Here is a 23,625-nt window from a genome sequence, read left to right as displayed (position 1 = left end):
CCCAGATTGCGGGCTCAATCTCCAGTGGGGGGCATGCAGGAGGCAGCTGATGAGTGGTTCTCTCTCATCACTGATGTTTCTATCTCTCCCCCTTTCCCTTCCTCTTTGAAGTCAATAAAAAACATATAATAAAAACATGCCCTGAACACTCTAGTGACATGATCAGTAAAGGGATTAGTCCCCTGCTTTGCTACCTTGTTTATAACTGTGCAAATGAACTTGAATGAGAATACCCACAGGAAGAGACCGTCTTTCTGAAAACTAGTTTTTCCAGCACTAGGTCTATGAGTTGAATCATTGTGGAGGATCAAAAATTCTTAAATAAAACCTGAAGTGAAAAACCTAATTTTCAGTAATCCCTGCAATTGTGAAAAGGTAAAAACATTCCCAATGCAGAAGGTGAGTTGACAATTTTTTTAAATCATCAATAAATTCAGAAGGGGCTATAATGAAACCTAGTCTGCTTTATACTACACTTTATCTCTGAGTTAAGACTTAACTAAAGGAATTAGCTGGCTGGTCAAGAATAGATGAGCTTAAATGAAGTGAGAAGCTTACATCTGCAAAATATAAAATTCTAGTTTTAGTCAAATTTCTAATGGTTTGAACCTTAGTATTTTATTTTTATTAGCTTTTCAGTAAGTTCCTTTTTATGAGCAATTCAAAAATTACAGCATATGTACAATATTGTTGTAGAGTCTCTAATTTATTTTGAAAGGATTCTTCCAGTATGTACATTGGAACCAAAAATATAGTTTATCACTCCCGCTCATAACCCCGCTCCAAAGGCATACCAGTAACAAGCGTTCCTTCACGGTGCGAAGAAAAACTGCCTTCCCTGAGGCCACCAGCTCTTTGCAAGGTAAAACACCCGTCTATGTATCTTGTATTGACAGTCCCTGGCTTTCAGCGGTTCGACTTAACAATTTTTCCATTTTACGAAGGCGCAAAAGTGATATAGGTACTCAGTAGAAACTGCCTGGGTAAGCTATTTAGTAGCTTAGGTGTATTTAATACTTGTTTTTAAACCTTCACCCGAGGATTTGTTTATTGATTTGAGAGGAAGGGAGACAGAAAGAGAAACTTCGATGTTGCCTCCTGAAAGCTCCCCAACTGGGAATGGAACCTGCAACCTAGGTATGTGCCCTGACCTGGAATGGAATCCGCAAACTAGGGTGCGTGGGACAACACTCCAGCCAACTGAGCCACCCGGCTGGCGCATACTGAATGTGTTTTGACTTAGGGTATTTTCCATTTATGATGGGTTTATCAGGACATAACCCCATCATGAGTTGAGATCTGTTTGCACTTTCTAGACTGAGGAAAAATGATAAGAGTTCTTTCAACATAGCAATCTATTAATTTAGGATCATCTGACCAAATACCTTCTCCCATGTCCAAGAAAGAACCTCTTTTGTCCCTTACTTTACAAATGAGGGTACTGAGACCCCATTCCAAAGCCAGGAGTAGGGTCGGGTCCAGGCCAGCGACTCCTCTGCTGGGCCTACGATACGTCAGCACCCCGGGATGCGGTAGGGCCTACCCTGCGGCGAGGTTCTGGGTGTAGGTGGCTGCTCCATGATTTGTGCTTACAGCAGAGATGCCTGTGTGAATGATACACCCACCCAGGGGAAACTGACCCATCTTAATCTACAGTTAGACCAGCATGGAGCACCTAAATATGCTACAACTGAAACATCACTTGACATCTTTAGAAGTCAAAGTCAGGGGTGAAAGTTGCTTTTCCTGTAAAAAAAAAAAAAAAAAAAAAAGGGCAGAGGAGTGGTGTTTAACCTGTCCTGCACAGAGGCTAAGCTGAGGACACTTGAGTACCAAGGACAAAGGATTTAAACCAGTGACTTTCAACTCTTTTCATCTTGTGACACATAAGCTAATTATGAAAATTCTGCAGCACACCAAAAAATATATTTTGCCAATCTGACAAAGTAATAGGTATAATTTTGATTCATTCACACTGGACAGCTACTGTTGTGTTGGCTGTTGTAATTTTTTATTTGACAACCTAAGGGAAAAGAGGTCAGTGCCACTGACTAGTCAGATACTGCATGTTTTAAAAATTCTTGCAACACACAGGTTGAAAATTGCTCATTTAAGCCACTGATTTGGGTGCCACTGGTACTGGGAAATTCCCTACAAGAAAAAGTTATTCAGAGCTTGATTAAATTAAGTCAAAGATCTACTTTTTTTGGACAACTCGGCCAATTCTTTCCTGATGTGCTGTATTGAAACCTCATCTCTTTTCAGCTCTGCTTGCTTCAGTGCTTCCTGGTAGATCTCTTTTGCTTGTGCATATCGTTCTAAAATAACCCAGAGAGAAGGGAGAATAAGAAAAAAACATGTTTTCAAAGTGATTCTGAAGAGACAGCACTAGTGATGACACAGACCGGTGCTGGCTCCGAGAAGGTGTAAGGGGCACAGGGAGAGAACTCGAGCCCAGTGTGTGCCGTGGTCCTCCTACGCCCAGTACAGCCCTGGGGCCCTTACTCTACTGGCCAGGGCTTCACTCCTGGGGAAAAGGGACCCGTCATCCAGACTTCTGGAAATTATAGGTGAGGCCCTGAATACTACGGCACAGTCTGTCTACCAGACACTGACACTCCATCTTACCAGCTTCACAAGTACACTGTGAGGAACGAATTAAGTTGCACGTGTGAACACATTTAGAAATCTGTAAAGCACTAGAGAACTGAGGTACTGTCACTGCAAAGTTCTCTCTGCACTGATGTGGCTCAGCAAGCTAGTGCAGGACTACAGAAGTTATGTGAATTGAGCACAATGGTATTTCTGCCAAACATACACCCTTTCTTGTATTCTTCAGCCAGCCTTTAGTTGTGGAGCTTCCTCACTGCCCCTTGCCACCGCTCAGCACCATTTCACAGATTTATGAATCCAGTAACACCCCTCCCTAACAAAAGCAAGTTGGTCAAGATCACACAGCTCCCTACCTCTGTGCATCAGAACTGCAGCCAGGTTACTGAGCACCATGTGCAGCTCAGGATGTCCTACTTGTCTGGCCAGATCGGACGCCCTCTGCACGTAAGCACAGGCCTCATCAAAGTGGCCTTGTGCATCCAGGGTGGTAGCCAGGTCACTCATTAGCACAATGGTCTATACAAGGAAGACAAACAGGCAGCTTTTTCTATTAAAAAACCACCCACAGAGATTTAACGTTAATTTGGAGTCTGATAACCTTCAAATATATACTTAAAATTTCATCTTTCCTAGCATTCCACAAAAGGGGAGGGGCATTAGCCACTGACAAACAGGTGCCTTTATTATTCACACTGTATAATGGGCAGCTTTAGTTCGACCCTCTGGAAAACGATACAAATCTAGAAACTAGAAACAAAATAAATGTAATTTACTAATATAACTAATTATATTAGAAACAAATGAAAAATAATAGCAAAAAAGTATTTAATGTTCAGCAATCTTTTTTAAAATTGACTTGAGAGAGAGAGAAACATCTACTTGTTGTTCCAGTTATGTATACATTCGCTGGTTGGTATTTGTATGTGCTGTCACGGGATCAAACCTGTAACTTCGGCATACTGGGACGAGGCTCTAGCCAGCTGAGCTACCAGGCCCAGGGCAGGTTCAGCAATCTTAAGGAGCCAGCCGCTGCACTGCAGCATAATATCATTCCTACTGGTGACCCTGAGACTCATCAAGAAGAAATAGGAATAGCCCAGCCAGTGTGGCTCAATGGTTGAGCATCAACCTATGAACCAGGAGGTCAAGGTTGGATTCCTGGTCAGGGCACACGCCGGGGTTGTGGGCTTAGTCCCCAGTAGGGGACGTACAGGAGGAAGCCAATTGATGACTTTCTCTCATCGATGTTTCTATATCTCCCTCTCCCTTCCTCTCTGAAATCAATAAAAATATTTTTCTTGAAAAAAAATAGAAGAAATACATCATCCACTTTAGAAAGGTTACCATTAAAATTTTTTTAAATGTTGGTACTAAGAGAGGCAAGTCCTCCTCTTCGCCATTAAGGAGACTCAATAATTAAGTCCTAAATCCCTTTCCTGAAGGTAATTCATAGCCCAATAACTTGCCTGCTCATCTACCCCAACCTTGAGACGTGCAGTCCAGTTAAAACTGTTGGCAATACCAAGCGTTCACAAAGTGTTCCACTTGTTACCTCTACAGACGTGCTTTGATAGAGGACAGACCCAGAGATGATTTCAACTCAATTCCATGTGTTCAGTGTTCTAACAGAAAGCTTTGCATGCTTTGCTTAAATTCTGTCAGTAGTCTTAAAAATTCTTTAATGTGCCCTCCCTCTCCCCCACCGTTTCCTGTCATTCACCTGGGAGGCAAGGATCCTCAGAGGTTAAACTGTTCCACGTCAGCTTCAATATTCTGAAATACTGGGCTGTGTACTATGAAGCCCAGCAGCACCTGGTGCCTGGCCAGACCTGCTTTTGGAGAGGTTGCTCTACTGTGGGAACCAGGACTCCCTCAGAAGTTTCTGGGCAGACCCAGTCAGTGACCAGCCGTCTCAATCCTTTCTGAACAAGCAGGTGGGGGCGGGGGAGTGGCAGGAGATGAATGGACCTGGGCATGCGAAGGAGGGCATCCCAAGGACCACCTGCTGATTACATCCCCAATAATGAGGCATTTCACACCCAGAAATTCTGAAACCTGTTTTCCTCTCTTACCTGAGGGTGTCTTTCTCCTAGTATTTCTTCAGAAATATGCAAAGCTTTTTCATACATCCTCTGTGCCTGTGATGGCTGCTTGGAGAACAGAAGGTAGCGAGCATAAGCATCTAAGCACATGCCGAGGAGGAGGTGGGTGTTGGCTTTCTCTTCCACTGAGGAGGAAATAAGAGCGTTGCTGGGATGTGACAAGTACAATACAGAAAGCGAGTCAGAGAACTGGCCAACCTACCCACTCACTTTTCTTTTTTCCAGGAGCCAAAATATTTAACAGCACAGAACCCACTGAGTGTCCATGACACTGAAGTACTCCTGGCCTGACAATTCTGGTAGATTAACATCTACATTGTTTGCTGGACCCAATTTCAGAGAGAGAGAGAATGTGTCACCTGGGCTTCTGACAGAGCACCTACAAACTGGAGTTTTCTAACTACCCTTCCAACTCAGGATGCCAATTGCAAGTCCAGGTGGTTGTCTGTACCTCTGACTGGCTATAAATCAGAGGGTCCCAGGACCCCCTCCCTTGGGTTCGTTAATTTGCTAGAGCAGCTCACAGAACTCAGAGAAACATCTTACTAGAGCACTGGTTACTATAAAAGGATATAACTCAGGCACAGCCAGACGCAGAAGCATTGGGCAAGGCTCACAGAAGGGGTGTGAAGCTTGGTACACCACTGTCCCAACACCTCACAAGTTCGAACCAGAAGCGCTCCAAACTCCATCCTTCTGGGGTTTGCGGAAGCTTCATTCCACAGGTATGACATTAAATCATTGACCACTGGCCTCTTTTCCCTTCCTGGAGGTCAGGAGGTGAGAGTGCAAGTTCCAACCCTCTAATCACATGATTGGCTCCATTGGCAACCAGCCCCCATTCCCAGGCACTTCCAAAAATTGCCTCATTAACATGACAAAAGACACATTGCTCACTCTTTAATTTTAATTTTTTTTTTTCTCATTCTCAACACTTAGGAAATTCTGAGGGTTTGGGAGCTGTGAGCCAAGAACTGTACAAATCACATAAGTATATGTGAGAAATATATATTTGGTCATCTGAATGACCATATATGTATTTCCTATAAATCACAACCTCGCAATGTCCAATTAAATGGCAAACTTGTTCCCACTTTTTAAATAAATTTGAGTCCACACACTGATTAAGCTGTAGAGTATTATTTTTAGTTTGAAACTAATATTTAGCAGATACATATGAAGATAAGTAGAATGAGTTAACAACAAAGAAAGTCTAGGGCCAATGAAAGAGTTTTAAGCTGCAAATAAAGCAATGTAGTAAGTAAGAAACCAGAGAACATCAGACTCATGAGACGGAAACTCACAGACCAAATTTAAAGACCCATTTTAAAGATCCATTTTTTGAAGAATCACAATAAAGGCCGTGATGATACAGCTCCTGTTGACACATTACAGAAATGACTACACGATGTCTGAAAAATCTTAAAACACCAAATGTCACATAGGACTGGAGAACACAAATCTAGAAAAGTTTTGTCTGATCACAAATGAGAATCAGCAGACAATAAAAGGGAGGCCTCACCCTTCAGATTTTAGATACTTGATTCCAGATTATAAACTCAGTTGGTTTAAACTACTTGTATGTCAAGTATGCACCACCTCGGAGCCCTGCACCTATTCCTCCTTTGCCTGGAATTCTCTTCCCTCAGAGACTGCCAGCTGATTTATTCCCTCTCATTCTTCAGATTTCTTATCCATTAGGCCTTTCCTGACCCCTCTATGAAACAGCATACTCGCTCTACACATTCCTTCATTTGACATCTACGTAGCACGTAGATGTCAAAATGTAAAATTTGGACATGTTATCAATTTACTGGAGAGTGTTATGTGCTTTTCCTCCACTAGAAATTTAGCTCTAGGAGGCAGCGACTGTTTTAATGGCTGTATCTCGGTGCCTAATAATGTGTCTGGCATGTAGCAGGCATTCAGTTAAGTATTTCTTGACTGACTGGTTGAATGAATGGACAAATAAAAAGAAAGCATTAAAAATATAAAGGAACTAAATATGGAAAGGCTATAGTAACACAAAATTAATGTTAATTATAGAATTAAACAACACTGGCACTCCATCAATCTATGAAAACTCAATACAGAGTTGTGATTACAACTCAGTAAGAAAAGGATGGATTGACCAATAAAGCAGTACTGAGTCAAAACACTGTCCATGAGGGAGGAAAAATGTGAAAAGACAAGGCCACAAAGAGCTATGTAACCTATAGATATAAGATGATCACATACATAAAAAATACTCAATCATTAAGAAAAATACAACCCGTCCAGGCGGGTGACTCGATTGAAGCATCATTCCGCACACCAAAAGATTGTGGGTTCGATTCCCAAATAGTGAGTGTAAGGGAGGCAGCCAATAGATGTCTCTTTCTCATACTGTTGTTTCTCTCCCTTCCCTCCTCTAAAATCAATAAACATATCCTCGGGTGAGGATAAAGTAAAAAAGACAACCCTTTTAAAAAATAAACAAAGGATACAGAGACAATTATCACAGGAAATTTGAATGTTCAATAAATGCATGAAAAGATATTCTGTATCTCATTAGTAATCAGAGAAACACATTGAAGCCACAATAACATTCCCTATCATACCCACCAGATCAAAAAAAAATTTTAAGTCCAACAATAAAAATATAGAATTTCACAAGAATGCTAGCAGATTGCTAGTGAAAATGTAAACTAGTAAAACCATAACAATAAGCAATTTGGTAATATCTAGTAATGCACCCCAGCAATTCTACTCTTAGGTACATACCCCAGGGGAATATCTTGCATGTATGCACAGAGACAAAGGTTCAAGAATGTTTAAAGAGCCCTAACCGGTTTGGCTCAGTGGACAGAGCGTCGGCCTGTGGACTGAAAGGTCCCAGGTTCGATTCCGTTCAAGGGCATGTACCTTGGTTGCGGGCACATCCCCAGTAGGAGGTGTGCAGGAGGCAGCTGATCGATGTTTCTCTCTCATCGATGCTTCTAACTCTCTATCCCTCTCCCTTTCTCTCTGTAAAAAAATCAATAAAATATATTTTTTAAAAAAAAGAATGTTTAAAGAGGTATTATTTCCACAGCAAAACATGTAGACCTACATATCCATCAATAGGAGAACTGGAGTATACCCATACAATGGAATCCTATACCACAGTTGCAGTGCATGAACCAATCAGGGCCACCACTAGCCTGTGTCACTCTGCAAGGATAGAAAGAAAGGCTCACCTCATCCCTCACTACCCACGCCAGTGGGCTAACTTAGAAGTCACCACTCTGCATAGATGCAACCCATCAGACAGGTGGTTTGGCAAGCCAATGGCCTCTGCAGGAAAACTGATGATCTATCAACAGGGATAATTCTCAACAACATAATGATGAGTGGAAAAAAAACTGCAGAAGCAACTGTACAGTATACCATTCATATAAAAGTTAAAGACACATTAGCCCCATTATTTACTTTATTTAAATGATATATACAGTGCAAAAAATAGGCATAAGAATGATAAAGACCAAAACCAAAATCAGGGTAGGATTTATGTTGAACAGGAGTACACAGGGATTTAAACTTACTAACAAAGTTCTGAAGCACATACAGTAAAATACTGTACTTACTATAGATGCAACAAAGCTGAAGTTAAGGTGTGCAGGTATTTGTTAAAGTCTCTACACATTATTTTTGCTTGAAATCTTAAAAAAAAAAAAAAATACACCAGAAGAAGGAAAGCACAGAACTGACTTTTCTGAATGATGTTAGTAACATGGAATAACTAGAGAAATTCCCAAAACACAGACAAAACTGAGGCAGGCAAGGGTAGATATAAAGGACAGAGAAGAGACAGCCAACTCTAATATATAAAAAGCCAGGGGCCGTCACAACCGAAACAACCGGACTGACGATTGAACAGCAGGCTGTGTGGGGTGACCAGGCTGGCGGGAGGGGGGGGGGCAGTTGGGGGCAACCAGGCCAGCAGGGGCGCAGTTGGGGGCAACCAGGCCAGCAGAGCAGTAAGGGGCGACCAGGCCGGGGGGGGGGGGCAGTTGGGGGCAACCAGGCTGGCAGGGGGGCGGGGAGGGGAATTAAGGGGCGACCAGGCCAGTGGGGGACGGGGGCAGGGAACGGGCATTTAGGGGAGATCAGGCCAGCAGGTAGAGGCAGTTAGGGGTGATCAGGCCGGCAGGCAGAGGTGGTTAGGGGTGATCAGGCTGGAAGGGTGGGCAGTTAGGGGCGATCAGGCAGGTGAGCAGTTAGGAGCCAGCAGTCCCGGATTTTGAGAGGGAGCCGGACATCCCCCAAGGGGTCCCGGATTTGAGAGGGTGCAGGCTAGGCTGAGGGAACCACGCTCCCCTGCCCCCATGCACAATTTCATGCACTGGGCCTCTAGTCTATCCTATCTAATAAAAGAGTAATATGCAAATTTACCATACCTCTGCTACACCCACAAGCCATGCCCACCAGCCAATCAGGAGCAAGTATGCAAATTAACCCAACCAAGATGGTTGCAGCCACAGAGCTGCAGCAAGCAGGAGGCTTGGGTTTCCCCAGCAATGGAGGAAGCCAAGCTTCTCTGCCGCCTTGGCCAACCCAGGCCAACACTCAAGGCTACAAAGTTTCAATTATAGAAGATAAACAAATCCCAACAAAAATGGCAGCAGCCACGGAGCTGGAGAGAGCAGGAGGCTTGAGTTGCCCCCTGTGATGGAGGAAGCCAAGCTCCCGCAACCGTAGCCTGCCTTGGCCTCCACTACAAAGTTTCAATTATAGAAGATATATAAATACCAACAAAAATGGCTGCAGCCACGGAGTGAGCAGGAGGCTTGGCTCCGCTCAAGGATACAAAGTTTCAATTATAGAAGATAAATAAACTCCAGATACCAGGGCCTCCGCTTGGGTCACCGGGGTGTGTGGCCAGCCTGCAAACCACCAGAGGCCCCTCACCCAGGCCACCCCACGCCTTAAGGGAACCCCCACCCTGATCCAGGACACGCTTCAGGGCAAAACAGCTGGCCCCCACCAGTGCAACAGGCCTCAATCCTATCTAATAAAAGAGTAATATGCAAACTGACCATCAATCCAACACACAAGATGGCTGCCCCCATGTGGCCAAAGATGGCTGCTCCCATGTGGACACAAGATGGCCACAACAAGATGGCCAGCAGGGGAGGGCAGTTGGAGGGACCAGGCCTGCAAGAGAGGGCAGTTGTGGGCGATCAGGCCAGCAGGGGAGGGACCAGGCCAGCAGAGGAGGGAAGTTGGGGGCAACTGGGCCTGCAGGGAAGGGTAGTTAGGGGTGACCAGGCCGGCAGAGGAGGGAAGTTGGGGGCGACTGGGCCTGCAGGGAAGGGCAGTTGGGGAGGACCCAGGCCTGCAGGGGAGAGCAGTTGTGGGGGGACCAGGCCTGCAGGCGAGGGCAGTTAGGGGTGACCAGGCCTGCAGGGGAGGGCAGTTAGGCATCAATCAGGCTGGCAGGGGAGTGGTTAGGGGGTGATCAGGCTGGCAGGCAGAAGAGGTTAGGGGCAATTAGGAAGGCAGGCAGGCGAGCAGTTGGGAGCCAGCAGTCCTGGATTGAGAGAGGGATGTCCGACTGCCCGTTTAGGCCCGACCCCCTTGAGGGGTCCCAGATTAGAGAGGGTGCAGGCTGGGCTGAGGGACACACACCCCAGTGCACGAATTTCGTGCACTGGGCCTCTAGTATATATATAAGCCCAACAACCAAACAGCTGAACAACCAGAACGACCAGTTGACCAGTCGCTATGACGCGCACTGACCACCAGGGGGCAGATGCTCAATGCAGGAGCTGCCCCCTGGTGATCAGTGCGCTCCCACAGTGGGCTGCCCCTACAGGCCACACCCCACACCAGTGCACAAATCTGTGCACTGGGCCTCTAGTATAATAATAAATCTATTCATACAGTTGGCACCAAATTAGATAAGACAAAGTTGTTCATCACCACTATTATTCAATGTTGTTCTGCAGTTGCAGCCAATGACTGAACTTAATGGGGGTGGGGGAGGGGAGGTACACAGAAGTATATCTAAAAGGAAACAATTATCATGATTTCCCAAATGTCTAATTACGTATCTGGAAGCGGGGTGACTATCAACTGAAAACAAATAGTTTTTCCACTTGGAATCAAATGTAATAAAATAACTATTACATTTACTTGACTAAATCTGTAAGCAAGAGCCATCACATTCCTCAACAGGAGGCCTGGGTTTTGCAGAGTGTAGGAGAGTCCTCCCAGAACTGCTGCAGTGTATCTCCTTTCGAGCAGAGGGGACTCCCATCTGATCGGAATGGATCCTGGTCAACTTTAGCTCATGTGGTAATCTGTTTCTCTTGTCACGGCATGGGTTTGAAACGCCATGTAACCCACTTCCAGCCAATGAGAAATAAGGATAAATCTATGTGTAGACTTCTAGAAAAAATTACCTTCATTTAAGAGAAACAAAGAAGTCTCCTTTCCTCTGGACGTTGCCCTTTCTGGATGAGATTCCTGAGACCTGGTATAGTCACTTTCCAACCACAAGGGGAGCATGAATGAAGAGAAAGCCAGCCGGCTGAGAATGGCCGTGAGGAGGGATGCAAGGAACCTTATCCTGCAGGATGTTACCGAGCCATACATTTATAAACTAACTCAACAGTCTGCCCGCTTCTGCTAAACTGCCAGATACATTAGGTAAGTGTCCTTACTGTTTTAACTTAAGTTGAAATCTTCTGCTATTCACAGTCAAACAGTAACTTATTTATTCATAAGGCAAGCTCCCCCAACTTATAAATATAATACAAATCTAATAATTCAGTCTCAAAGCATTTTGGGGTCTTGACAAAATGATCTCAAATTCATGTGAAACTATCTAAAATGTGAAAACTGAAAATAAAATGGGGAAATTTTGCATAAGTAGCATTTGTGAGACCTGTGCTGCCATATAACTATAATTCAAACACTGTACTAGTACACTGTTATAAGTTTCATCAGATGAATAAACTTGAATGGAAAACCCCAAAAGAAATCCAGGCATATAGTTATTAATACATAAGTACATAATGATGATCGATTATCTTTAAGAAAGTAGTTAACAACTTCACACCAAAATAAATTGCACATATATTAAAAAATTAACTTTTAAACTGTTTAGAAATGAAGAAAAAAATCAGAAGGAAAGATGGGTGAATATCTGATTTCTAAGCTGAAAAATATCTAAGCATTAAGCTCTGAAAAAGCAAGGACTTTTGTCTCACTTGCCTCTATGCAAACCTTAAAACAATAGCTGGCATAGAATAACTACTCAATCTTTATTAAAAATTAACGAAAGCAAGGAAAATGAAGATAAAGGAATTCAGGTTTAATCCCCAAAAGATTAAAGACTGTTACAAGTCATGCTGTGTAATTCATTTATGTAAATTTCCAAAATAAACATAATTTTAAATTGTCTTCTGTACAGAAGTAAAATTAAATAAACATGAATGAATGGTAAAGATTCAGGAAGAGCAGGATCTCTGAGGTAGGAAGGGGAGGGGATTGGGGCCAGGCACACACAGGTCTTCACAGGTACTATTAATGTTGTGTCATTATCCTTTAAATTACACAAATAATAGTTTCACATTTCTTTTCATTAAAACAAAAAGCCCAACAACTCCTAACTCTATACATACCAACAAGGGGAAGAAAGGAGCCACGCTCTAGCCAGTTTGGCTCAGTGGATAGAGAACATCAGCCTTAGGATTGAAGGGTCCCAGGTTTGATTCCAGTCAAGGGCACATGCCCAGGTTGCAGGCTCAATCCCCAGTGGGGGGTGTGCAGGAGGCGGCCAATCAATAATTCTCTCATCACTGATGTTTCTATCTCTTTCTCGCTCTCCCTTCCTCTCTGAAATCAATAAAAATATATTCAAAAAAAAGAAGGAGCCAGTGACCCAGCAAGCCACTGTGCTCCAGACCCCAGAGAAGCTGAGGAGTGACAGAGACAAAGTGCTATGCTAAAAAGAATCTGTCATGTGCATAAAAAACAAGCAACAAAAAAATCCAGTTAGCTACCGACTTCAGAGGAAACAACCACTTGTACATAAAAGAAAATGTAATGATGTAATCATGTTAGTTGGACCAACAGCTAGTAGTATTTATGTGTTCTAAATAATAAAAAATCTGCACTAAACCTGGCCGCTGTGGCTCAGTGGTTGAGCATTGACCTATGAACAAAAGGTCACAGTTCAATTCATAGAACCTGGGTTTGCAGGCTCAACCCCCAGTAGGGGGTGTACAGGAGCAGGTCAATCAATGATTCTCTCTTATCACTGATATTTTTCTTTCTCCCTCTCCCTTCCTCGCTGAAATCAATAAAGAACGTGTTTAAAATAAATTTAAAAACCTTGTTAAAAAAGTTTGCACTAAATTACTTTTCTGTAAGTCAATAGATCCTAAAAATAAATCTCCTATAAAAAAAAGCAGGAATAATCACTGTATCATTATTATAGAACTAGTGACCCAGTGCACAGATTTGTGCACATGAAAGGAAATTAATTAGCAGGTGGCTGGCGGGACAGGACTGGGTGAGAAGGGCCGGACATGCCCTGGAGCCAACCTCCCATGGTCCTTCCCCGGCCTGCCACACCTGGGGCAGCGCCATGGCTTGAAAGGCGTCTGCAGAGTGAGTGGTGTCCCTCGGCCTGGCCTGTGGGGACCAGGTCGAAACCAGCTCTCCAACATCCCCGAGAGGTCCCCGAGTGGGAGAGGGAACTCTGCAAAGTTCCTGTTGCTTGGCAGCTCCTGCATTGAGTGTCTGCCCCCTGGTGGTCAGTGTGCATCATACCTACCGGCCAGTCGGCTGGTCGCTTAGCCTTTTATACATATAGATAAGGGTTATCATCAGCCCTTATTTTACACCTATATTTAATCTATCTATTTAGAAAATGATGCTCCTCCTAACTATAATGTTTTGTAACCCACTGTTTTCACTTAATTTTTTATGATCCTTCATTAATTATACACATAGATACATTATGAGGAACAAAACGAGTATCCTAGGTCAGTGGTTGGCAACCACGGCTCGTGAGCCACATGCGGCTCTTTGGCCCCTTATGTGTGGCTCTTCCACAAAATACCACGTGCGGGCACACACGTACAGTGCAATTGAAACTTCGTGGCCCATGCGCAGAAGTCGACTTTTGGCCTGGGCAAGTCTATTTTGAAGAAGTGGAGTTAGAAGAAGTGGGGGTGTCGGTCGCATGTGGCTCGCGAGCCGCAGTTTGCTGACCACTGTCCTAGACCAAATTGTGTTTTTGTTTTGTTTTGTTTTGCTTGGGTAAAACCATTTTATTAACCAACCAAAGCACTTCATTTTGTTTTCCGATTTGAGGTAAAACTATTAAACACAGTTCTAGACCAAATTTTTATATGATCTGAAGTTATCTATTCTTGGGATAGAGTTAGTCACACCAATAAAAAGCATATAAATTTGATAGTGGATTTGCTTTGTTCAAAACTGAGTGGGGATATATTCTCCTTTAGAAAAAAATAAGATTAAGAATGTTTCCTGGCCAGGTAGGTGACTCAGCTGGTTGGAACATTGTCCCGTATACTAGAGGGTTGTGGGTTGATTCTTGGTCAGGGCACATACAGGAGGTAACCAATGTTTCTCACATTGATGCTTCTCTCTCTCTCTCTCTCTCTCTCTCTCTCTCTCTCTCTCTCTCTCTCAAAATCAACCTATATATCTATGTATCTAAAAGCCTAATATGCAAAGCGTTCCCTCGGGAGTTTGATTGCTTGCTATGATGTGTGCTGACCACCAGGGGTCGACGCGGAACAAAGGAAGGCCCCGGCTGGCAGCCTGCAGCCAGGGAAGGGAGGCCCCGGCCAGCAGCTGGCAGCTGCTAGGGATCCTACCCGTGCACGAATTTCGCACACTGGGCCTCTAGTCAGAAGGACAAGTACCATATGATTTCACTCATTTGTGGAATCTAATGCACAAAGTAACAAACAAAATAGAGACAGACTCACAGACAGAGAATAGACGGATAGCTGTCAGAGGGGATGGGGGTTGCGGGGATGGGTGAAAAGGTGAAGGAATTAATTTAAAAACAAAAACTCATAAACACAGACAACAGCATGGTGATTTCCTGAGGGGAGGGGGAGGGAAGGTACAACAGGGTATAGAGCAAGCATCTCAAACTTAAAGGCTAACACGGGCCAAATAAACAAGCTTTAAGTTTATATGGGCTGCAAAAAAACAAAAGTTTCAATTTTCTTAGAAATGTAGGTTTATTTCAATAGAGACATGCTGAATACAAAGGGCTGAAATAAATGAGTCATTGTTAACATAAAATAATATAACATTTTAATAAAAATTAGTATTTTTTCTTGAACATTAACTTACCAGACACTGAATAACTGCACAAATTAATAAGCGTAATGCAAATACACCTATTTTTCTTTTCTCCGAAAGTGAAGTATTTCCTGTTGCACTCACCAGGAAAGACTAATGACGTGGCAATCGGCTGCTAAAATATTCACTGCTGGTATTAGTGGAGAGAAATGATGCACCTGCGCATAAGGCGTGTTAAGGGAAATGAATGCAACATGATTATAGTAATCAGTCATTAGTGAACGTTGTAGTTCGTTATTAATAACTAGAGGCCTGGGGCACGAAATTTGTGTACTTGCGGGGGGGGGGGGGGGGGTGTCCCTCAGCCCGGGCTGTGCTCACAAGCCACGAGCCCAGCTTTTGGCTGAGCAGCACTCCTTCTGTGGGAGCGCACTGACCACCAGGGAGCAGCTCCTACATTGAGCGTCTGCCCCCTGGTGATCAGTGCACATCATAGCAACCAGTCGTTCCGCCATTCAGTCTATTTGCACATTAGCCTTTTATTATGTAGGATTATGTATAACAGGATATTGTAAACATTAACCTTTTGCACTCGGATGTCGAGTGTGACTCGACACGGTTAGCATTAGAATAAAGGAATCCTTTGCACTCACTTGCTTTTTCCTCGATTCCTTTATTCTAAAAGGATTCCTTTATTCTAATGCTGTGTCGAGTCACACTTGACATCCGAGTGCAAAAGGTTAAGTTATGAAATTTTTATTAAAACATTTCTTACATACTGTTATATTGGCTGGGACGCAAAAATATACATTGTGGGCCGCATGCGGCCCACGGGCCACAAGTTTGACATGCTTGGTGGAGAGGGATAAATGGTAATGGAAGGAGACTTGACTTGGGGGGGGGGCGGTAAACACACAATCTAAATTTTTTAAAAAGGGAGGCCCATTTCAGACATGTTAAGTGTGAGATGACCATCAGACATTCAAGATGTCAGATAGACAACCTTACCCATGAGTAGGTAGTTCATGTGCAAGTTGGGGCTGAAGATGTAAAGCTGACATTAACATTATAGGACTTAAATGTTATCTCCTAGGGTATGAGGGCTGCTAATTTTAGCAGTGGCAAATGGGAAGGCAAGTGACTAGGGAGGTGCCCCAGAAGCCAAGAGAATAAAGTGTTTGCAATAGGAGATAGTGATCACCGGGTTAGAACTGCTAGTAAGTACAGGGGGTAAGATAAGGAATGAGCGCCTCAGTAGTGACATCGAGGAGAGAACTGGAAGACAACTGAGCAGACAACTCTTCCAGGTACATTTAGAGACAAGAGATACTTAGGCTGTATCTCAAACATCTTGCTAATGCTTCAACCCAAACTGTTCAGAGCCACAGAGCTTCCTGCCCACCCCGTTCTATTGCTAGCTTAACTTGCTCTTCTTCCCTCCATACAGAGGATGAACTGCAAAAATATGAGCTGCTCTTTATCTTTCATAAGTTGGTGTGTATCTGGGACCAAAAGGTAATTAATTGCATTGTGACTAGTAGCTGAACCTTCCCTTTCTGCTCTTCAATTTTCCAAAGGTTATCCTATATAATAAAGAGCTAATATGCTAATGGTTGTCACGCCACAACGACTGATCAGCAGGAGGCTGCGTGCGCAGCGAGGTGCACGAGGGTGGCTGCGCAAGGAGGCTGGAGTTGGGCAGCTCCTCGAGTGATTGGACCGCTAGTCTATATATATACAAAAGCCTAAGCGACCGGCCAACCAGATGACCGGCCAGTAGCTATGACGCACATCAACCACCAGGGGGGCAGACACTCAATGCAAGAGCAGAAACATGGAACAGAATGATGAATCTCAGAGGGAAGGGGGAGGAGAGGGTGGGAAGAGATTAACCAAAGATCTTATATGCACACTAGAGGCCCAATGCACGGATTCATGCACCAGTGGGATTTCTCAGCCTGGCCTGCAGGGATTGGGCCGAAACTGGCTCTCCAATATCCCCAGAGGGGTCCCAGAGTGTGAGAGGGCACCGGGCCTCTAGTATATAATAAAAAAACGATAAATTATGAACATGTCACCAAGGGGTTAGAAAAACACCAGTGGTCAAGTCATTGAACCAAAATATTATATTCCAAATCCTCTGCCAAGATCTTAAAAATAGCCAATTTCCCAAATGAATGACTCCCTCCCTGATGCCCTTTACCACAGATGAACCATGATGCCCTCCCCGATGCCCTTTACCACAGATGAACCATGATGCCCTCTGCGCAATGTTCAGAAAGTCAGATTCCCATACCTGACAAAATGTCTTCTGCTAATTCCTTTTCTCTTTCAATTTTTTCCTCTAGAGTTGAAATGCAGAATTCATAGCCAGCAAGAGCAAATTCCTGTCTGTAAAGCAAAGATCAGCATCGGCTATTCACCTTTTCACAAACTCTTATCCTCATTTTCCCAGCTGGGGTTTGGATTTTATCAATAAAGGAAGTGTAAGATGGGAAGAGAAATTTTGTTTAAAGTCTCTGAGGGATGTCAATCAGCCATTTCTCAAAAGTTACATATTTTTTTTCTAGTCACCCATTTAATGTAACTTAAGACATAAAAACTAGGAATGCAGCTATAGTTTTAATAACTGACATAACCAGCAGTTTTCATCATCTCGTGCAAACAGCTGAGTCACTTTTGCACTCAAACTAATTCTAATATGAATGGAGGCAAAAGCCACCCTGTACTAGGAGTCTAACTAATGACCTCCTACAATGTCTGCAATAACTTTATATGTCTTCCAAGCTGTAGGTCTTTGATGAAGGTTCTTTCACAAAATGGAACCCCTAGCTGTGGCACTGGGAAGCAGTTAGCCTCACTCTAGCCCTGGTGTCCTCCCAGCAGCAGACTGAGTAGAACAAGGGTCAACTGCTGGTTTCTGTAAAGAGATGCACAGAAATTCCTCCATCCAGAAGCTCAGTCCTGGCTCTTGCTTTGTTTTGGCTCTAGTTTCTTACTGGAAGTGGTACTAGAAAGCTCAGCCCTGCTCCTCTAGTGCTTTGCCAGGAAGAACAGGTGATCCCACAGTTCAGAAGCTTCCCCAGACCCAAACCCTGACAGACATGGTTTGGATCCAGCCAGGACAAGGAGCAGGGGCGGCTGGTCACAAGATGCTCCTAGTCAGAGTGAAATGTCCAGAAATGACTTCTCTCCAACTAATGTCAGTCTCTCTAAGCCTCAGGATCTAACTGTATATTTTCTGGTCTCAGGCTTCTCTTAATAAAACAAAACAAACAAACAAACACTTTTGCGGAGAATACAGAATAATTTATAAACTAATTATTAGAGGCTCCTACACAAGATTTCACCTCTACAAGACCATGAATTTGTCTTACTTTCCAGTGTGATTAGCTTTGGGCTTCTTACCCTAAGAGTTCATACCCATCAACACCTAGTTCTGTTACTCCTCCAAGGCAGACTGACCCAGCTGCAATGCTGCCCGGAATGGACCCACCTCAAAGCTCCACAAAAGACTGGAAATCAAAGGCCCTCAGAAGTGCTTTCCAGCGGTTCCTGGTGACAAGGGTCAGCAGGGACCAGTGCCAGGCATGAGCACCAGACTTGATGTTATTCCAAACCTCTAGTACCCAACTTCTGCAGCAACTAAAATCTAAGGAAAAGCTTGTCTTCAGTCTTCCCTTAAATTCATCCCAGAATATAACTCTCTAGAGGAGTTCTTTGCTTACATGCTAAGTGTTTTTTCTTTGAACTCCACCTGGAGAGAACGAAAGGCTCCAGCTCTCACTCATCAACTCCTGACACATACAAATGGTTTTCTAAAGCCTTTCCTGTGTAGCTGGCAGACTTCCTTCTTTCTAAGGATCGAGACTCATCTAATACTTTTAAATTAGCATTGACTTCCTATCCCACTTACTCAGAAGTCTCTCTACTCCCAGACATTTCCCCCTTCCTAAAACCTAGCTACCCGACCATCTCTGGATGCTTTAAAAATACTGCCAACCAAACTAGCCACTAAGACTCCATAGCAACTCTCTCATTTAACTTTATACCTAACTTCCTGGTTGGGTAATACTTTTATCAGCAAAATGGTTTCTTCAAAGTTTATTACCCCTAGCAGCTTTTACACTGCTTCCTTCTCTTCTAGAAAGAGCTAAACTCAATTGCTTCCCTTGATTAGCTTTGTCTCTGTGCAGCCAGGGCTGAGGGCTATATTCCCCACTCAGCAGGTTCACTGAAACAGCAGGGGCAACACTGGGAAAGATCGAGGATTTCAGTGATGAAGAAGGGAACACTTCGAATGTGACACCCAATTTTTTGAAGACCCAGATGATCTGGAGACCCAGTAGGTAAATGAAAACTATACACCATCCCGGGATCACAGTTTTCTGTCCACAGTCCTAGAGTCTGGCTACACTTACCGATTCTGAGCAGCATAGATACTGGCCAATTTTAGAGAGATTTCAATTATTGCATTGTCTTCCTATTGGGAGAAAGAAAATACATGACAAGTAACACTTCCTCATGGACTATTTCAGATCAACTTCAAGATTGGCTTGGGCCTGAAAGTCAGTCTTTATCCTTTTGGAGGAATTACGCACCTGTGAATTCCTCAGCTACCATGCTTTTGCATGAGTGAAAGAGTGGCAATTTTTATACAAGTCCGGGGAGGGGGAGGGACCTACGTTTTTTTTTTTTCCCCAAAGCACATGTTGGGAGTTGGGTGTTTTCAGGAAGCAAGGCTATTTTGAAACCAGCTTCAGCTAGGGCCCAATCCTAGGCAATATCCTTACCTGTTGCATGCCTCCTCCAAGCAGGTAACTCATTGTTGCTTTAAAAAGTTTTTCTGCCTAAAAGCATAAGGAAAAGATTTTTGTTTTATTTGTGTCCACTATCTAGATGACCCTGGATTCTAAGTACTAGTCTGATGCATCATTCCTCATAAAACACAATACGCACACACATTCACATACACAGAGAGAAGTATCCTTGTGTGGTGATAACATACCTCTCTCTCTCTCCCTTCCTCTCTCTCTCAAGACTAAAAATCTGGACCCCACATGCTCTGGGCACCTTAAAAACTATTCTGTGATGAGTGAAAACTTTAGAAGTTATCTTCTAATCCCAAGCCACTGTGGCAGGAACTACAAACTATTCCCTACTATTCACTCTCCTCTCCATCTTTTCAGTTTTAGAATCTCCTCAACTTTTCATAGGTCAGCCTTCTTTGCAATTAGGTATGATAAAGTTTTGGTCAAAAGATGCAGGCAGAAAGAAATGTGAACAATCTTTAACTCGTATTTTCTAAGTAAGCTGCTTACCCTCCATCCTCTCCTCTTTCCTTCCTGCAAGCTGGAGGTGAGCCAGCTCATCTATGCAGATGAGGACCTATCTAAGAAGAACCTGGGCTTCTAGACCACTTCATGGAACAAAGGTACAAAGCCCCCTTCGGTGATTAACTACCTTTGGACTAATGCACTAGAAATACACCTCCTCCTTGTTTGAATCACTCTACTTTGGGGTCACTTTGTTACAGTGGCTTAGTCTGTACCCTTACTAACAGTGTTCCCTTGAAGCCAATCCTTCACAAATTCAAGATATTACAAAGTGATTTACTTACTTACATTTTCAAGCTGACCCCGTATAAATGCTAAGTTGGCCATCTGAAAGTAAATTATAAATTGTTTTTTAGTTTAGAGCACCATATTCCTACTTATTTCAAAACTATTAAGCTAATGACTCCTTTTTGCTTTCATCCTCTAACTAAAAAACTGTTCAGAGAAAAAAATATGTCACTAATCTACCAGAAGCAAAGTACAGCAATGGTATGAGACTAAATACTTGCATATGCTTTGTGGATGTCAAACCAAATCTAAATTCACTCATCCTTGAAAAAACAAATGTTAATGATATTTGTTTCTTTTGGGTCTGGGATTGAAACTTCTTATAAGTGACACCCCAAGGATAATAAAAATTAGAAGAAAAAAAAAAACTTAGTAAAACAAAAACCAAGCGCTTTATAGTCCTGAAGGTCAGGAATATAAATCAGTAGTGCTAACATCCCTTCTCTTGCATCCACCCTTCATCAGTGGCTGAGATTAGTTACATGAGTTACCAAATCATAAGTGTAAATGATGGCCTTCTTGTTATCACTCTGAATGGCAAGACGAAGTGCCTCATGCAAAATTAGCTCAGCCTCTTCTGGCTCATCTTTCATGATGCTCAACTGAAAAGATAAAAACATGAAAATGAAATGTAAAGAAAGCAGATGCATGTGTTACCAGACAGAAAAGGATATGGCTATACATCCCAACACATAGAAGGAAGTCATTCATTCATTCATCAAATATTCACTGAATGCACCAGGCATTATGTCTACAATGTATGGCTATATGACAAAGTTTTGGACTACAGATGCAGATAGCAGGAATGTGAGCAATTTTTACTCACAGAAAAAGAAAGCTCCTTGCCCTACACCTGAACAACAAATAAGCTTAATTACAACTAACGATAAGACCTATGAAACAAATCATTAATGGAAAGAATAAGGGTGTCCTCTAAACGGGAGCCAGAGCTTTCCAAGTAAGTGATAAACTGAAGAAGGAGAAAGAATCACCCAAATAAGAAATTGTGGGGGACAATGACCCAAACAGAGTAAGGAATGAGCAAAGGCCCTACAGACAGAAGAGAGCAGATCTTTAAGAACCATTCAAGAAATGAAAAGTGCCGAAACCGGTTTGGCTCAATGGATAGAGCGTGAGCCTGCGGACTGAAAGGTCCCAGGTTCAATTCCGGTCAAGGGCATGTACATTGGCTGCGGGCACATCCCCAGTGGGGGGTGTGCAGGAGGCAGCTGGTCGATGATTCTCTCTCATCGATGTTTCTAGCTCTCTATCCCTCTCCCTTCCTCTCTGTAAAAAATCAATAATTAAAAAAATAAAATATATATATATGAAATGAAAAGAGATATGAAAGGAAGATGGTGAACCAGAGGATTATTGTAAATGGGTGGGCAAGGTAAGGTGGTATCACTCTGGTAAGGTCTTGCAGGCCATGGCAAGAAATTTGAATTTAATCATAAATGCAGTGAAAAGCCCCAGCCAGGTGGCTCAGTTGGTTGGCGTGTCATCCTGTATGCCAAAAAGGTTTCGGGTTCAAACCCCTGTTGGGTCGAGAATGGGAGGCAACTCTCTCTCTCCCTTCCTCTCTCTCTCAAACCTGTAAGAAAACATATCCTCAGGTGAAGATTAAAAAGAAAAACGCAGTGGGAAGTCATTCAAAGTTTTTAGGCAAGGTGATATGATCTGATTTACCTTCTTAAAAAAACACTGGATGCGGCATGGAGAATGGAGTGCAGGGGCAATAGGGCAGGCTGCCACAACATGGCTGGGGTGATAGCAGAGGCGGCAAAGGAAAGGGGGCTGATTTTTTTTTTTTTTAATTTGTTGGCCACAGGAATTGTTGCTGGACTGTAAGTGTATCGGGAGGTGGTGATAACATACCTCAAGTTTTAAGAATAACTGAGGTTTTCAGGCTAAAAAACTGCATAGATGGTAGTAAACAGAAGATGGTGAAGGAAATTTAATTCAGGAGTTTAGTTTGGGGCCAGCTCATCTGAGAGGTGGGCAGAGCCTCCAAGTGGAGAGGGCAGTCATGGAAATACAAATCTGGACATCGCTGGCATCAAGGCGGCAGCTAACCCAACAGAAGAACAGAGACAACCCGGGGAAGAGTTCAGAAGAAAGAACCGACCCGCTCAGAGGCACCGCTACATTTCATTTCCAGGTCGCTACCTACAATTCTCTCTGCCAGTCCTGTCGGCTTGGCCGGTTCGCGGACAAAAACTACGAAACGTTCCTGCTAATTCCGGTTCAAAGAACGACGCCCGGTGCCACTTCCACCGGCACTGGGGCCCGGCGGCGTGGCTGGAAGCCTTGGGGTCTGACCGGCCTGGACGGACTCACGCCGCCCTCCGCCCGGGCCCCGTCCAACGCCGGGCACTTGACCTCGGAGCCTCCATCCAGTCTTCGGCCCCCGGGAGCCAGCAAGGCGCCCGGGCAGGGCCACCTCACCTTGGCTCGCTTCAGCAACCGGATGATCTCGGCCTCGGCCTCGTCCTCCTCCGCGTCCCGGGCGGCCCCGCCCGCTCCCGGCTCCTCCGCCGCGGCGGGCCTCGAGAACCACGCCAGCGCTGCGGGAAGGGACTCCGCGTCAGCGCCGCCCACGCCCCCGCGCGCCCGGCCCCGCGCGCCCGGGCCCGCGACCCTCACCTGCCAGCAGCGGCAGCAGGCCCGGGCCCCCGCCCTGCGGAGCGACTCGGGACGGCGGCACCCGCACCGCTGGAGCCCGGCCTCCTGCCGGCCCCGAGGGCAGGTGCGCCCAGCAGCCCCGGCCCCGCCGCCCCGCGGCCCGCAGGAGGGCTCGGCCCAGGCCGGCGCCCGGGAGCCGGAACATGGCCGCGCCGCGCCCTCTGCGCACGTCAGGCCCGGCCGGTACCGTCCGCAGCGCCCAGCGCACTCGGTGAGTTGGGCCGTGACGTAGCGAGAGGAGTCAGCCGTGCCGTCCGCGTGCGCGATGACGCAAGTGGACGTCA

The 23,625-nt window shown here is 44.4% G+C and overlaps 1 protein-coding gene across 3 annotated transcripts; it reads right to left on the bottom strand.

The window, feature by feature from the left end:
* Positions 1-1,989: 1,989 nt before the first annotated feature.
* TTC19 (tetratricopeptide repeat domain 19) lies at positions 1,990-23,573 on the bottom strand. Of its 3 annotated transcripts, XM_054709723.1 has the most exons (10): positions 23,303-23,573; positions 23,105-23,223; positions 21,148-21,258; positions 20,657-20,695; positions 19,826-19,882; positions 19,454-19,515; positions 17,329-17,423; positions 4,686-4,840; positions 2,967-3,129; positions 1,990-2,318 (listed from the first exon to the last, which is right to left on the bottom strand). In XM_054709723.1, exons 1-10 carry the CDS (start codon positions 23,484-23,486, stop codon positions 2,185-2,187), a joined length of 1,119 nt encoding a protein of 372 aa, XP_054565698.1. In that variant the 5' UTR covers positions 23,487-23,573; the 3' UTR covers positions 1,990-2,184. The 3 variants fall into 3 exon arrangements, with proteins under 3 accessions (XP_054565698.1, XP_054565695.1, XP_054565697.1); XM_054709720.1 differs by lacking the exon at positions 20,657-20,695 and having other exon boundaries at positions 23,303-23,546; XM_054709722.1 differs by lacking the exon at positions 23,105-23,223 and having other exon boundaries at positions 23,303-23,361.
* Positions 23,574-23,625: the final 52 nt, after the last annotated feature.

The sequence above is a fragment of the Eptesicus fuscus genome, chromosome 20 (assembly GCF_027574615.1).
Source record: "Eptesicus fuscus isolate TK198812 chromosome 20, DD_ASM_mEF_20220401, whole genome shotgun sequence".
Classification (NCBI taxonomy): domain Eukaryota; kingdom Metazoa; phylum Chordata; class Mammalia; order Chiroptera; family Vespertilionidae; genus Eptesicus; species Eptesicus fuscus.
The sequence above is the reverse complement of the archived record's forward strand: the minus strand, read 5'-3'. Positions and strand labels throughout refer to the sequence as shown.